This window comes from Bidens hawaiensis, unplaced genomic scaffold (assembly GCF_021521415.1).
Source record: "Bidens hawaiensis isolate Kalapana, Puna unplaced genomic scaffold, B.hawaiensis_p1.1 tig00015444_1, whole genome shotgun sequence".
Classification (NCBI taxonomy): Eukaryota; Viridiplantae; Streptophyta; class Magnoliopsida; order Asterales; family Asteraceae; genus Bidens; species Bidens hawaiensis.
Genome location: NW_027492376.1, coordinates 525834 through 543500, shown reverse-complemented (window position 1 = coordinate 543500; position 17667 = coordinate 525834). Strand labels below are relative to the sequence as shown.

General features: G+C 35.6%; 2 protein-coding genes across 3 annotated transcripts; one reads left to right on the top strand and one right to left on the bottom strand.

The window, feature by feature from the left end:
• Positions 1 to 10635: 10635 nt before the first annotated feature.
• LOC143549137 (E3 ubiquitin-protein ligase At3g02290-like) lies at positions 10636 to 12784 on the top strand. Of its 2 annotated transcripts, none has more exons than XM_077040119.1 (4): positions 10636 to 10721; positions 11177 to 11311; positions 12071 to 12458; positions 12535 to 12784. In XM_077040119.1, the coding sequence occupies exons 2-4, from the start codon at positions 11198 to 11200 to the stop codon at positions 12669 to 12671; spliced, it is 639 nt and encodes a 212-aa protein (XP_076896234.1). In that variant the 5' UTR covers positions 10636 to 10721; positions 11177 to 11197; the 3' UTR covers positions 12672 to 12784. The 2 variants fall into 2 exon arrangements, with proteins under 2 accessions (XP_076896234.1, XP_076896235.1); XM_077040120.1 differs by having other exon boundaries at positions 10682 to 10721; positions 11191 to 11311.
• A 2044-nt stretch (positions 12785 to 14828) lies between these two features.
• LOC143549146 (uncharacterized) lies at positions 14829 to 17667 on the bottom strand. Its single transcript, XM_077040126.1, has 6 exons — positions 17475 to 17667; positions 16719 to 16890; positions 16250 to 16600; positions 15982 to 16170; positions 15720 to 15902; positions 14829 to 15197 (listed from the first exon to the last, which is right to left on the bottom strand). The coding sequence occupies exons 1-6, from the start codon at positions 17618 to 17620 to the stop codon at positions 14952 to 14954; spliced, it is 1287 nt and encodes a 428-aa protein (XP_076896241.1). The 5' UTR covers positions 17621 to 17667; the 3' UTR covers positions 14829 to 14951.

Below are 17667 nucleotides of genomic sequence, written 5' to 3'. Positions count from 1 at the left end.
TTGTTTTAAGTGAGCTTTATTTTTTAAGGATCTAGAAGGGGCATGCCTAAAGGGGGCTTGATCAAAGTTAGGAGAACTTTACTTCTTTTTCTTGTTGAAATGGCAATAAACATAAAATTGTTTAGATATTTCGTACGGGATGACTCAATGATAAAAGGTCATTGCCAGCTGGTCTAATTCAGTAGTACGGAGCCTTTAAACGCCTCTAAGTGATCCTTATTTTAGAGAAAACTCACCCCTTCCCGAATACCCACTGGTGATAAAACCTGGACGCTCTAGGGATGGCAACGGGCCGGTATAATCCCATGCCTATATCCGTTTCTAAAACCATGTCCCACCCAAGCCCATTACCCGTCGGGTATTTTTCGAATAATTACCTGTCTGGTATCGGGTATGCCCATTGAGATGTTCAAGTCTATTTTTTTTATCATCATAATTCTTTTATACATTTTATTCATACAACAGTTATTACAGTTAAAATTTAATACACTCCAAATATATATGCGTTACAATAAATAAATAATATTAGGGGAAAGTGAATACGATGCTGTTAGCTGCCTAACCTTACACGAAAAACACATCAAAACTACGTAGTTTTGATTAAAATAAACCCTAAAACTAAAATTGACAAAAACAACATACCTGCCTCTTCTCTCCAATGCATCGCCTATGCTCTCTAATGCATCTTTGCAAAGCCAAGGTTCGTCAGGTCAAGCCATTGACAATTAACAAGGACAAAGATTGGATTCTAGCCATCACATCAGGTTAGATTTACGGTGTGACATTCGTCAAATTCGGGTCCGATTTGTATTCGTTTTGTAAATGTTTATCGTGTAAACTGACCCGTTTTGTAAACCGAAACTTATGATATAATCAAAATGATGGATTTTATGTCACAATATTGTTTTACACTTGTTGGGTCTTGAAAACATCCTTTTCGGTCCTTAAAACGCGTTAAAAACACTTAAAACGAACTTCAGGGGCCAAATTGTCATTTTTGAAACTTTTGAAAATTCCTGCCACCCACCCCATCGCGCTATGAGATGGGGGAGCTTCCTTTGGGTCGCTTAGCGCGAAGACAAGCAGACCAGAGCTGCAGGTTTGTGTTTATTTGTTGGTTTTATTATCCAAAATCCGGTTTTTACCCTATAAATCACTTGTTTAACCTTTTTAAGCATATCCTATAAATACATGGCCCTCTTCCACATTAATCCCTGCTCATAAACCATTTCCTCACTCAAATTCAAATGATTACAAGGTTGTTTTTCTTTGTTTTTGATAAGTTTGACTTTCAAAGTCAAACTGACCAAGTCTTGTATTTTAATTAGTTTACTTAGTCTTAATTAATACTTGAAGCATATGGCACAACATATATATAATATACACCCCTTGTTATCTTTGGTGGTCACTTTTCCGGTCTCGGTCGGTTGAGTGTCGGGCCTCGTAAGGCAAGGCTACATGGAGGACTTTTGTAGTCCTTGATATATATATATATATATATATATACACACACACTTATATAACTTGTTTATACATATTAATCATGCTTAAGTTCTGATCATTTTAGTTTTTACATCATATTTATGAAGTTCTATGGTTATGGGTTTGTAGAGACTAGCCTTGGTTTAACCGTAAATAACTCTAAACCGTAAACCGAACTTGTTTACTAGTTTTGTTAAATAATTGTTTAAACATGCTTTATGCTAGATTTAAGTTTCTAAAATCATTTTTATAAGTTCTATGGTTATGGGTTTGTAGAATTTTACCTCGGTCTTAACCCGAAACAAGATCCAAACCGAAAACTGAACTTTTGTTTAAAGACTTTGTTGTTAACTTTTTGGTTGTAAAACTTAAGTATCATCATTTATAAATTATTATACAAGTTCTTTGATATTTGGGCATGTGGCAACCATTCTTGAACTTATTGTGAGATGGAAACCGAACCAAACCGAACTAAACCGATTTTACTCGCTTAAGACACACAGGTCTGTTTTTAGCCATCAAGACTTGTATAAATCTTTAAAAATACTTTACAAACTGATTTTAATTATTTTCTTAAGTACTTGGAAATGTTGGATCCAACTTGATCTCATAAAAAAGTTTGGACCGACAAAACCGAACACTCGCTTAGCAGACATTGTTAGTTCTAAAACAATAGAACTATATACTTGGTTAAGTCTTATTAGATTTTTATGAGTCATCTCATAGCATTTAACATTTTGGAAAGTTGACTTTGGGTTTGACCAATTATCAAGACCCGAACCAACAACCCGAACACTCGTTAAAACCCGTTTTAGTATCTATATTATAAAGGGACTTGCATTCTAGCATTTTTACCCACCTTATTACTTAACATAGGTTGAGTAAATATTAAGGCTAGATACTTTAACCCGGTTTCGAGCAAATTTATATTTTTAAAGGACTAGTATTACATTTTCTTAAATATTTACATTTTAAACCTTAAACTTTAAATTGTTTACATTTCTTAACATTTATTTTCATTAAATGACTTCCAAGACAACTTTCCTAATATAAGTCTTCTTTTATTTTAGGCTTCGTTCGTTAAACCCGACGTTCCAGTTAAACTAAAAATCATACATCTTTCAAGTTTATTACTTGAATGTGAGTACTTTCATACCCCGTTTTTCATATTTCGTTTTGGGGGTGATATTGCATATTTATTCAAACTAAATGCTTTATACTTAAGTCTTAAACCACAAACTTTATTGTATAATTTACTTAAATAAATGCTCGATTTTGTGTTCTATGCTTACATGCTTATATGCTAATTTGTTTACCGCTTTTTGTGAGTTGATTCATAAATCCTTAGCTATTTGATATTCTCTTATAGCAAGGTGTCGTTAATGTATTCTTATTAACGATCTCATACGAAATCCGAATCTATTTGGTATTCTCTTATAGACGGTGTCGTTAATGTATGTTTATTAACGATCTCATATAAAAATCCGAATCTATTTGGTATTCTCTTATAGACGGTGTCGCTAATGTATTCTTATTAGCGATCTTGATGCAGTTTCGGAAGCGATCAATGGCTCGAGAGACTCATGATTAATCAAAAGACGAAAAATCGAACCGAAGTTCCAAGAACAATGTTCTTTATATTAAAACTCAATTAAAAACTGAATAACAAAGAAACCCTAGTACCCTATTTATACTAAAAGAAAAGAAGATAAACATGGAAACGAGATAACCGTAAAACAATAAAAGATAAACTAATAAATAAAAAGATTCTCGATGCTCCTGCATCATACTCCTAGTCTTCGAAAAAACTCGACCTCGAGTTTTGTTTATTTGGACCAAAGCCGCCTGGGTCGAAAGGAACATCAACACGATTCCCATCCATTATAACCATGACCCGCCCAAACCGTTTAACTTCACGGGTCGACTCCCTCGTTATCTCACCCGACTCTAAACTCGTACCACCTAGGTCTATCGGGTTGCTGGTTATGTCCACCTCCTTCTCCCCGTCTTCGAAAAAGACTCGTCCTCGAGTCTTGAGAACGTCGAAAAAATCATTGACACCCCAAGAATAAAGAATGGCTCCTTTGTTCTTGTTACTAAACAACTTGAAAATCTTTAAAAACAAACTTGAAAACTTCAAAGGCAAGTCACCGGTTCAAATGGAGCATTGTAGTGTTCCTTGTTTACTTTATCCACTCTAAAAAAGTTCCATGCATTCCACGTAAATTGGTCATGAGATGCATGCTTGCCTCAAACTTCCAACCCATAATTTCTCTAATTTGAAGATCACATGCATATGGAATATTTAAATCAATAGACTTATTATCGGAAATTTTGCATAAACATTTAGCAACCACTATCTTCTCTTCTAGCTGGAAATTCATATTCCTAATATATCCCGATTCTTGTGAATTCAATTCCATAGGAGATCTCGTAATAGTCAAACCTTCCATAATATTTGCCGGCACTAATGGAGCTTCCGAACCAACACCACCCGCTACCTCATCATCCGTATCCACAGCAAAATTACCATTGATGGTTGTGATACCCATTAAGAACTCGCCGCCAAAATTAACCGCGGAGAGTCTCGCGTAGTCTTGAATCTCCTGATTTAGTGATTTTCCATTCAAACCTTCATTGTTTGCCACCGTGTATTCTTCCTCGTCATAGTATTTATCAAACATGGGCGGTGATTCATAGATATTTTTCACAAACAAACATTCTTCTTCATCGAAATCAATCCCGTCTTCATCGAATCTGGGTTTGTCTTCCGATAAACACTCTTCTTGATAGATCGATTCATAGAACCGGGGTGGGTGACGACCAAACGGATGCTGCTCTCCGTCGCCACCTTTGTCCCAGACGATAGTGCTCGACTCGGTTTCCGCCTTGCGCATCTCCCGTTGTAACTCAAGATCACGAACTCGTTTTCGGAGCCGTTCAATCTCTTCAAGATCGCGAACTCGTTGTCGGAGTCGCTTAATCTTCATAAGATCTCGTGGGTCGGAACATAATTCACCGTTGCCTCGGTCGGCGAATCTGCGAGTAGGATATCGATCTTCTCCATGAGCACGTGAACAGAAAAATACTCCTATCGTTGCCTCTGTCGGCGACTCTACGATCAAGAAAGTATTCTCCCCCACGTCGAGCCATTTGAGAAACAAAAGCTCTGATACCAACTGATGCAGTTCGGAAGCGATCAATGGCCCGAGAGACTCATGATTAATCAAAAGGCGATAAATCGAACTGAAGTTCCAAGAACAATGTTCTTTATATTAGAACCCAATCAAAAACTGAATAACAAATAAACCCTAGCACCCTATATATACTAAAAGAAAAGGAGATAAACATGGAAACGAGATAAACGTAAAATAATAAAAGATAAACTAATAAATAAAAAGATTCTCGATGGTCCTGCATCATAATACCGATTCCACGGCTTTACTCAAATGGCTCAAGAACAATTGATCATAATCAAAATAACCCAAACCGAAATACTCGGTAGACAAACTTAAAGCTTACAAATTCTTTATTAAAAATAATCAACTGATTTAACAACAGACCTAACAACCATATTTATAACTAAAAATAACTATTTGGGCCGGGCCGACTTAATGGACCGGATCCCGCATCATACTCCCCTTCTTTGAAAAAACTCGTCCTCGAGTTTTGCCTTCAAAAGCAAGCCACCCGGATCAAATGGAACATCAACCCGATTCTAAATTATTATTATTATTATCATGACCCGAATAAACAATTTAACTTCACAAAACGCCTCACGCGACTCTGAACATATACCACCCGGGTCGAATGAAGCATTGAAGCGTTTCTTGTTCACTTTACTCGTTGTCGGTGACACATTCTGTTGACGTATAACAAAAGGAACTGTGTCAGGTTGGACTTGAGTAGCATCGAAGGCCCTTTCATTTAGGCTTCTCAAACCGTTTAATCCCTGTTTGCAATTCTTCATAAGGCTTAGGAAAGTTAAGGTGTGGTGAGGCCCACATATAACTGACATAAATTGATTAGGTTCCACAACACCCGAGTGGCTGGATTAATATATAGGCCGCCTTTTTCTCTTGAAATATCCAATTTAGAAACATGAAGCCCACGTATCTTTATTCCTTGTTGCGTGGTGTGTATGCCACCATTGTGCCTGACACACATATAATCATATTTAATGGGTAAATAATTCCTATATTTGCTAAAATCGATATCAATATCAACCATAATAATTCCGAAACTTGTGGCTCAATATCCCAACCATTCCCGTTTACTTGAATTTTAAAATCCTTTCCAACTTGAAATGCCGAAACTATAGGATCTTTAGGCAAACAACTCGGCTTAGATGTACACTGCGGGCGTAAGGTCGCTGAGCAGTCATTGAACCCATATGATTGGGATCCATGCTCACCAGTTTTCCATCTACAACTGTAACATCTTTCGGAGAACAATTATAAATTTCCAATGCCATCTTTGCACAATCAAAGATTTCTTTTTCATCTGCAACAATCAAACCGCCAATCATCCAATAATACCACTCATTATCCTGGTAGTCATCATATATGGGCGGAGAATTATAGATAGTTTCGCCATCGGTAGGATGCTCCTCATCCCCGATTGAATCGTCCCTGATGGGTTCTTCCGGTTCCGTTTCCTTCCATGTCGATGATGCCTTAAGATCTTGGATCCGTTGCTTGAGTTGCTGAATCTCATGTTGTAACTCGAGGTCGCATACTCGTTGTCGGAGTCTTTTGATCTTAAGATCCCGCGGGTCGGGAAAGATTCCACTGCTGCCTCTGGCGGCGACTCCGCAAGTAGAATACCAACCTCTACCGTGGGCACGTGAATCGAACATACTTCTCTCGTTGCCTCCGGCGGCGAATCTACGATCAAGCAAGCATCTCTCTCCACGCAGAGCCATTTGAACAACCAAAGCTCTGATACCAAATGATACCGATTCCACGGCTTTACTCAAATGGCTCAAGAACAATTGATCATAATCAAAATAACCCAAACCAAAATACTCGGTAGACAAGCTTAAAGCTTACAAATTCTTTATTAAAAATAATAAACTGATTTAACAAAAGACCTAACCACCATATTTATAACTAAAATAACTATTTGGGTCGGGCCGACTTAATAGACCGGATCCCGCATCAGATCTCATTTATCCAAATTATTGTTATTATTTATTGTTTCGTATACAAGTTGTGGAATTTCTTATTATATACATATTTGTTCAAAACTATGAATTGCTCACCAACCTTTGTGTTGATAAACCTTATTTTATGCAATCTTACAGGTTTGACTTATTTTTGACTCGAGATTTGAAGGAAAACGTAATCAAGACCGTTAGGATATTAGCAAAAATGAACAATATATTATTTGCTATGTTTTGTTTCGGTTATTGTATGAACAAGCATGTTATGTGACATCTTATGATTTTTGTGGAATTAAATGAGTTGATTAAATATTGTCGCTTAAATAACGTCTTGTGTATTTGGGCAACCGTTGCAACCCGGCATGTTCCGCCGCCTTTGGTCGGGGTGTGACATACGGTTTATAATTGAATAATGTGTTCTCAGTTTGAAATTGACGTGTTTGGTGTGTGATTGTTTCAATTTTTCTAGGTTTTGATGCAGCAGATATTGAGATTGATCATCGAATTATGTGTTTTAGACACATATTTATAGAGAATAGGTTTTAATTTGAATCTAACATTTTAATTGGTCTATAAACTCTAATCCCCTAAATCTTAATTTTTTTACCCAATCTAGCTATTTCTCTCTTCACACAAGTTGCTAATTCCATGTATTTTCTGTCCACTCTAATTTTTTTACTCAATTTCAGATTATGTAGCTTGTTATTCTTGATAGATGCAAGCTACTGAACATGTTTTATCTTTAACCTTCATGTTACTAATCTTAGTTCGTCGTTTTTCCTATACTACTGTTATTAATAAAATTTGAGATTGTGTTGGCTTTGCGGCTCTTTCGTCCATGGTGGCTCATTTGTTATTAATAAAATTTGAGATTGTGTCGGCTTTGCGGCTCTATTGTCCAGATTTTTTTTTATTATAGACTTGGGTACTTTGAAATAATGTGATTACATAGGAGTATTACTTTGATTATAAACAGAGGGTTACATCATATTGTTTCAGCTTTATCCATTTATGAGAAAATAAGAAATCCTAAGTCAAGTTAAAGAGTCTATTCGGGTGTGTTTTTACCTCAAGCGCGTCATAGTAAGCGTTGAAACCTATCTTAACTAGTCGTTTTGTGGGGCATTACAATGAGATATGGGAGCAAATCAAGTTTCACATGAAAGGGACATACATACTAGACTACTGAGCAGTTAAGCAAGTGCCTGAATGGTGGTTTTGATACATACTTTTTGTAATTAAATAACATCTAACCAATTCTAATTAATTTGAAAATTTTTTGCTTCCCATTACCCATCATCACATAAGTCCACAACAAAATAAATGTTGGGGTCTTCTAATAATTTGTCTTGGAAATGTTTAATAAGACCATAAAACTCTTACCTTTGTATTGTTTTTGTATTGTTTTCGTTGTTCATTCAAGACATCGGCACATTGTTTTGACGTGACATCATTTTCACCTGGATTTTCCATGGTATTAATGACTTTCTTGATTTGACAATGTCTCAACCCAGATTGACCAAGTTCCAACATTATAGATTTGCAAGCCTGTGAGGGGTGAAACTTTTCATGAGACTTTTGTTTCATTACTTTGGACAGAGCAATAGTTAGCTCATGGTTATGTGCATCATCAAATTCATCCACTAATCATTTACCATCATTACCAATTGAAATCCGAAAAAACGTTTCACATCCGGTCCTTAAATCCCTACGACGTTTCTTAGCATCTCCCTCATAATTACCACGCTTCAAATCTTTAAAACCCTCTTTGTTGCATACATATTTTATTCGATAAGCCACATTTGTTGTCCTATTTTTAAAAGTTGAACAAATGCGTATTCCAAATCCATGTAAAAACACATAGCTATTATAGAAATCATATGCCTCATCAGGAGTATCAAAAACTTGTCTGATTACTTCATTTGCTATTTCCTTTTCAACTCCAAAATCCAGGTACGCATCTTCTGTTTTCTCTACTTCAACATCTGACCCGGTATTTATGACCAAATACCCATTTGCATCAATATGTTCAAACAAATTTGTTTCAAGATCTTCTTTCTCTGATTGAACTTTTAAATCCATTAAGGTGTAGACGTCCTGTATCAACAAAAGAGGAATATCAGAACACAGAATAAGGCTGATAATCAACAAGCGAAGGAAAGTATAAGGAACTGAAAACAAAAATTAGAGTTACGTGATCACCAGAACTTATTAGATTAAATAATCAGTATGTTGATCTTATTTATAGATTTAAGAACTAGTTTATAGACCAATTAAAATGTTAGATTCAAATTAAAACCTATTCTCTATAAATCTGTGTCTTAAACACATAATTCGATGATCAATCTCAATATCTACCGCATCAAAACCTAGAAAAACTGAAATAATCACACACCAAACGCATCAATTTCAAACTGAGAACACATTATTCAATTATAAACTGTAAACCTTACCTGATGTGATGGTTGGAATCCAATCTTTGTCCTTGTTAATTGTCAATGGCTTGACCTACCTAGGCTTTGCAAAGATGCATTAGAGAGCAGAGGCGATGCACTAGAGAGAAAAGGCAGGTACGTGTTTTTGTCAATTTTAGTTTTAGGGTTTATTTTAATCAAAACTGTAGTTTTGATGTGTTTTTCGTGTAAGGTTAGGCGGCTGACAACACCGTATTCACTTTCTCCATAATTTTATTATAATATATATATACACACACACACACAACCTACAAAATACAAATAATTTTTCGGGCATGCGATTCATGTATATGATTCGAGTAAACAGGTATGCATTTTCTGGTAATCGGGCCATGTATCATCTAATCCCATACTCGCGAAAATTTTCAAATCCTAATCCAATACCCATCAGGTTACGAGTATATCCGTCCCATTTGTTTCGTGTTTCGGGTATACCCATCAAGTTAAGGCTTTTTGCCATCCCTAGGACACCCTCTTGATCGAACTGAATATCACAAAGATCCTGATCGTTCTTTATTAAGACACTCATGCTCCCTTTAAAGTGTTGTCAGTGGGGTTTAAACATAGATGTAAACAATTTAGGCTTCTTATTATTACACCTCATTAAATTGAACAAGATGTCTTTTCCTTACTAAGCATAACATAAATTTGTTTGTTGAACGGTAAAATGGATGCATAATTAGAGGTGAGACCGGGTATATAAATTATTGTGAAAAAAGTTTGCATGAACAAGACGAGTATGGTATTGTGAGATATTTGACATGATTATCAGATCATACATATCCGTTACGTAAACCATATTCAAAAACATTTATTATTATTATTATTATTATTAATTTTTTGGTCTTTGATAATAGAAAAATATACTAATTTAAAAAATTTTAGTTGTTATATTTCTAATTTCCTTGGCAATGAAATTGTATAAAAACTAAATGGTAAGAAATGTATTTGAAAATCCTAATTGGTAGTTATTAACAACTAAATGTATGCTTCGTATCCGACGGATATTATGAAACATGATTTCACAATCAAGTATGAGACTGGTTATCAAATGTCATTTCATTGACATCCATATTAAAGCATTAATAAAGTTTATTATTCCTGTTTTAATCTCCTTTAAACTCGTAATTCCTTCATTTTCTTCAACAATGGCTAACTCAGTGCAAGCCGCAAAGAGAGGCTCGAATTGGTTGTAAGCTCCAACAGAACCAAATCCACAATTTCAATTTTCCAGTTATTCGGTTTTCCAGTTTTAGAAAACCATCCGGTCTCAACTTTCGGCTCTCGGTTCACCTACCGATTTTGTTCTACGGTTATCAGTTCGATTCGGTTAATTCGTTATCAGATTTTCTCGACCAATGATAGGTTTCCAAAACGAACATAAAGGGCAAAAGAGTCTTGTATTTTTTATTATTATTACCCAACAAAACCTGTCGGCATCTCCCAACTAAAACAGTAATAACAAGTTGGTTGAACATTATTATTATTATTCTTCTTCGTTCCAAACTCTCTTCATTCATTCACTAAAGACACACATCAATCTCTCTTCTTTCGATTCGACTCTCATCAACACTCTTTCTTTCCATCCCGATGATCCACCGGTACTTTTATTTATTTATTTTGAAACCCTAACCCCCATCTTCTTAGTTTTTTTTTATTAAATTATATTATTATTAGTCGCACGTACCTAATATACACATCCAATTAAATTTGCCTCTTGTGTAATAATACGATACTAGGGTTATACTGTCAATATTTGGATTGGATTGGATTGAATTTTAACCGATACTAACAGACTAGTATTGTAAAAATCCGTCTACGCGAGTTTCTTTAACGAACCCGACATTACTTGGAATCGGTCCAACTAATAAATATTAATAATTAATAAATGTTATAAATATTAGTGAACTTATGATATTTGACCGACCTCGCAGCAGCCGACTTCTGTATGATTAAAACTGTTCAAAGTCATATGTATGCAGCTACCATATATTTTGTTTATTTTATTTAATGATTGATGATACCAAATAATGTTATATTTGTTGTTAAATTACAGTATTCTGTTCTAAGTTAAGAGATGGACGCTATTTGCTGCTGTCCGTGTGGTGATGACTTTGACGAGTTTCCAACTAATGTCGTGTATCGATATTGCTTGTGCTTAAGATTCTTTTTCCACCAGTTGTTTACTGGGGTAAGTGTAATTATATTCGCAAGCTTTACATTTATGATTCTCAGTTGTTTTATAGTTTACGTCTTATGGTGACAAAGTTACGGTTATTTCTGTTTATGGCTGGTTTATGTTGCTGAAGCACGCTTACTTACCTATGAAGTTATTAGAGTTACATAATAATCGACAGTTTGTATTGTTTTTGGGGATAAGAGTTACTATAGGAAGGACTGTAAGTGGTATAAAGTAGAAACGATCGTTACAATAACTTACTAAATTTTAGCGTCCAACATAAAATTAAGTGGAAGATAGAAACTAACTTAAATTTTATAGCCGATTATGGTAAACAAGTTACATTTTATATATTATTACCAGCTGTAGCAATGGATCAGCGGTTGCTTATTTTTTGAAAATTGATGACGGTGTGTTATCTGTAATATTAATATACGTACGGCGTGTACATGCCATTTGTGTCTGATGCGAATTTTAATAGTAAGTTTTAGGTTATCTTTTTTCTCGTGGTCTATTTTGCGTACTTGCCATCTGATGCGGCGGTTGACACAACGTAAAAATGAGGCCGGTTGCTAAAGTTGGTAATAAGTTATAAGCTGGTTTCTGTTTCATGCAGTTTGCCCGAATCGCTACTATTTTACGCAAGATGCAAATTTTACGAAAGTTGTCTGTTTTTTAATAAATTAGCCATTATTGTATGGTAAATGACTCTTAATCTAGCCATTATCGTATGGTAAATGACTCTTAATCTGGTTATGTTACAATATGCAGTATGGCGCGTTGTTTCAGAGGATTGAAGGACTACCCGTATCATCACCTATACAAGGAACCACTTCATCTTCGAGTGCTGGTTTAACTAATGAAAATCCTTTGGCTACGCGACCCTTGGCTTATGATTCTGATCATAGGTTCACACGTCTGCAACGTGGCCTAGTTCTTAGACGTGAGAAATCCATGACTCATTTTCAAGAAGATTCACAATCTGGTATTGAATTTGTGGACCTTGCAAAAAGAAAATCTAGTATTGATTCTACGGTTGAAGATTCTAAACGTGGTAATTTAGAGCATTCAGAGAAGTCTTTGAAAGTCAAAGATTCAGAAGGTCTTCTTTATGTGCAATCTGCTGATAATGAAGATGTTTGTCCTACATGTCTTGATGGTAAATTCTTTAATGATATTCATTCACACCGATTTTAAATTCTTTGTGTTAACAATGTCATGAAACAAAACTGCAGAATATACTTTGGAGAATCCTAAGATTGTGACACAATGTTCTCATCATTTTCACCTCGGTTGTATATACGAATGGATGGAAAGAAGTGAGACATGTCCCATGTGTGGCAGGGTGATGGAGTTTCGTGAAAGCCCGTAGTTGTTTCTCGAGTATGGTTATAAAGTAAAAGAGGTTAATAGTCAAAAGTAGGTTGTACTGTTAATAATGCAAAGTGTACTTAAAGCTAACTGAATCGTGTTTTGTCATGCATAATGAGTTATAGAATGTCTTTACTTTTATGGATCGTTCTTATTTTGTTGCGGTGTTAACATGCTTAGGACTCGGGTTCGGTTTCTTTAGCTGATGCTGGATTGATGAGGTTGTTGTTCATGTTAATGTTCTTTGATTGGTTCATGTATTTTTCTTAATTGGAAGGTTTATGATAAAGAAATTAGAATAATATGATAAAGAATTTAGAAAAGTGAAAGAAGTTGTGAATTATCTGATAAGTACCCAATTTTTACAATTACATTGCATTCTGAACGTGATTGTCTGATACTGAATAAATCAGAGAAGCATAACTGGTTGTAACAAATGGGCTGCTGGAGTTATGTTTGATCTTTTTGTAAATCTGGTAGGTTTTACAAAAAGGACTTGTAAAACCGGTATGTATTTTTTTACTTGTAAAACCATCATATATTTTTTTGAGTAAACTGCGGTTTTCGTCCATGTGGTTTGTTCAAATCTGCGGTTTTAATCCAATAGTTTTAAATTTGCGATTTTCGTTCATGTGGTTTCAATTTACTTGCAGTTAAACCCGAATCCACTAACCCCGTTAAGTTTGATCGTTAAACCCATCAGCGTGCCCCTCACGTCAGGGCAGTTTTGTCTTTTTTTCTCCCAAAATAAACCGCAATCATAATTCGCAAGCCCCCTCACGTGAGGGGTTGGGTTGTATTTGGGGAGAAAAATGGACAAATTTGCCCCTCACGTTAAGGGCGCGCTGATGGGTTTAACGATCAAGCTTAACGGGGTTAGTGAATTCGGGTTTAATTGCAGGTAAAATCAAACCACAGGGACGAATATTGCAAATTTAAAACTATTAGACTAAAACTGCAAATTTAGACAAAATACATGGACGAAAACCACAGTTTACTCTATTTTTTACTTGTAAATAGGTGTGTGGATTCGCAGTCCTAACTGCGAATTCAGAAGACCATAAAATAGAATAGATAAAAAAACAAAAACTTAGAATTCACACTCTCTAATAGTGAATTCACTTTTATAAAATGCAAGTTTTTTATATATTAATTTTAACTTAATATTCTGTTTCACTTCAATTCCAAACATTGAAGCCGGTCACTTTCGTTGTGAGAGCTTTGCTCCCATTCGGCCAAATGCGTGAAACCGTTGTACCCATAAGCAGTAGAAGCCAATCGCTTTTGACAGATATTTTGTGAGAGCTTTGTGCCCACGGGGCCAACTGCACTGGACTGGCCATCGCCTAGCTAAGGCCGTTTCTAACGTGGCCTGAAATTTTAATTTTTAATTGCATGTATAGAACTTTATAAAACAATTAAACTTATGAACCTTTTCTAGACTTGCAAATTTTATTAAAACTCAAGAAACAATAAACCACTTAACCCATTAAACAATTTAAAACCCAAAAAATAAAAAAATATCTGCCCATTAGAAATTTAAATCAATTACCCTACAACTAGAGGTGCACAAAATAACCGGTTCCGGATCCGAAAAAAACCCGGAGGAACTGATCAAAGTCCAACCCGGAACCGGTCAAATACCCGACTATACCCGGAACCGGTTCCTACCCGAACCCGATTTGAATTTTGTTGACCATACCCGGAACCGGTTCCTACCCAGTTCCGGGTTTAAAAAATACCCGATTTTGTGCACGTCTACCTACAACTAAATTATAACCAGCAACACATGCCTTATGCCCATTTTTAAGTACTCGCTCACGACACTTAAAACCTCGAAGACGGCCTAAGAAGAATTTGATGGCGAATAAAATGGAAGATATTTACCACGGATCAATAATCTTTATGGGTTGTATAGTTCCATCAAGGTACAATCTTTAAGCAACAAAAAGGGATTTGTTTATCCAATGTGATTAAAAATCACAACAATCACCATATTAGTTTTGAAACAAAACAGAAAACAAGCTAAAACTTTAATTAATATTTGTTTTCATTTCATAAAAGATCAATGGCAGCCTCATTTAACTGATATAATAAAAACAATTGAAGAATGGGACAGAAACAGAATCAATAACCACCACACAAGCAGCAAGGCATGTAAAGATAAGGCAAAATCAATCATAAAACTCCCATTACACAATCAATCTTTCATTCACTTACACAGCCATTCTTTATTATTATTATTATCTTTCAAGTCTGTTGAAACACACATGAAGGTGGTCTACAGGTTGACTAATTTGAGAGAGTTGGCCTTCTCTTGCAGGCTATCAAGCAGGCTGTCAAAGCTTTTCTTGAATGAGTCTACACCTTCAAGCTCCAACTGGGCCCCCACTTGGCTCCAATTGATTCCAAACTTCTCGAGCGCGCTGTAAATTCCTTCAGCCTCTGATACATTTGCGTCGATTATTCTTCCGACTGTACCATGGTCGATAAATGCTTGCAGAGCTTGATCAGGCATGGTTGACACCTAGTCAACAAGATTAACACAAACACATTAACAGGTAATTTTAATATCAACTATGGTTTACAAAGATTATATTATTTTAAGATAATTTTTTTACGTTGCGTATTCAACCCGTTAGAAAGAAAACATGATCCAAGCCAAACCTGTTTAGAGGTAACAGGTCAAAACAGATTAACTATGGTACAACTCAGGTTGACCCGAAACCTAATTCTTATCCATAATTTAACTTGTTTTTATATGCAATTAGGTTGCCCGCTATGGTTACAAAAACTACAATCAAAACTTTTGTATTAAAAGACCGGGTAATTGTTGGAAAACCTGTTGAATACGCATACAAGTCCTTTTCGTTTTTGCATGATAATATCACAGGGACTTTTAAAACATAACAAAATGAGCCTTTATTCACAGTTTAGAGAGGTAAGCATGCAAAAAATGAAGGATCTTTGCATTGTTTTATAAAAAATTTCAAGAATTTAATCATGCATAGAAGGAACCTTTTGTTATAAACAAAATCAAGAGACTCACCGTGTCTGGGCCAACAAGTGGGGCCACATAAAGGGTGTCGGGGTAGGCCGGGTTCTTGACACTGGTTGAAGCCCATAGCAACCGTTGCTTCTTAGCTCCTTTCTTCACAAGGGCCTCCCATCGTGGGCCCGAGAACTTCTTTTGGTAAAGTTGGAAAGCTAGAGCTGCTTGAGCATTTGCAGCCTGTAAAGTCAACCACATGGTTAAAAAGGAATATTAAAGATAAAAATGCAACTATTTATCTTTAAGATTGTCTTTTTACCTTGCCTCGAAGAGCCAGGGCCTCAGGGGTCCCAACTTTTTCAAGCAGTTTGTCAACAAGTGTGTCCACCCGACTAACAAAAAAGGAAGCAACACTTGTAACCCTAGACAGGTCATCAAGACCTGAAGCCTCCAATCCATCTAAATAAGCATCAATAATCGCCTCATATCTTGATAGTGAAAATATGAGCTGTGACAAATCATAAAAACAAAAAAGATTTATTAGTAATGAACTATAAACTAGCTACGAATGTAAAGAAACAACTTACGGTAACATTAACACTAATTCCAAGAGAAATAACATCCTTAATGGAAGGTACACATGCAGCAGTTGCAGGAATTTTGATGTAAACATTTGGACGGTTAACAACTTTATGCAAACATTTTGCAGCATCAACGGTTCCTTGAGTATCATCAGCAAGCCGAGGTGAAACCTCAACAGAAACGTAACCATCACCGCCGTCTGTTTCATCATAAATTGGCTCAAATAGTCTGCAGGCATCTTGGATATCTTTTACCACAAGTTCCCAATATGCACTTTCAATGTCTTTCCCACCTTGTACAAGTTCCCTGAATTGATCATTGTAAGCATTTGATGTTGAAATTGCTTTTTGAAAAATCTGTAATCACATATAGAACATGTCATTAGGACTATTATAGATTTGTAATTTGGAAAGAACATATTTATCATTTTGAATCATGAATATATATATTAGTAGAAATTAAAGGGTTAATTACCGCAGGGTTGCTTGTAACACCTCTCACGCCACTTTCAATTAGGGGAATAAGGTCCGTAACGGGGCGGCAGAGGTTATCATACCACGGACTCTGCCCTTGTTTCTCATAAAGATCATGAAGAGTTGTTCTCTTAACAGCGCTTCCGTTTCCACCGTTTTGGCTACATTTCACACTTTTAAAAAAGAATCAAGTCAGCAACAAGTGTGCAGATCTTTCAAATTTCACTAAACTTGAGTAAAATAAAAGTACATAAAGCAAGTCAAAACACCAACAGTAATTACATGCATCCCAAAAAACAAAAAATTACAGGAAAAAAAACAGCAAAAAACTCCTAAAGATATATAAATTAATTACACCACAAAAAGATTGAATCTTTTAGGACATAGCTATAATCACAAGTGTACAAATCTTTCAAATTCCAATAAATGAGTAAATAACAATAAGTCAAACCATTAATAGTTACATGCAACCCAAAAAACAAACCAAAAAACAAAATTACAGGCAAAAACTAGCCTAAAACACCTAAAAGAAACATGTAAAACCATCACAACACAAAAAAGATTAAATTTTTTAGTTCATAACTAAAAACCCAACTGTATTAAACTCAATTGATTAAAACCCTAACAGATTTTCATAATCAAGATTCTAAATTTCTCATCACATACCCTTGATCAAGATTCAACAACCCAAAAAAACTCAATCTTTAATAAAAAAGAACAATAAAGAATTATAAAAATTAATAAAAAGAATGCTTACATCAAAGAGGCGGCAAGAGGCGCAGTGGAGGAAGAAAGTTTGAGTCTTGCCGGAAAACCCAGGTGGACGGCGGCAGGTGGTGGTGGAAGCACCGGCGATGACTTTAAGGGTGTGATCGAAGAAGAAAGATTGGAAATTGAAACCATGGTATGGAGGTTGGTGGGTCTGTGTATGTGCGTGTTTGATCTGAGTG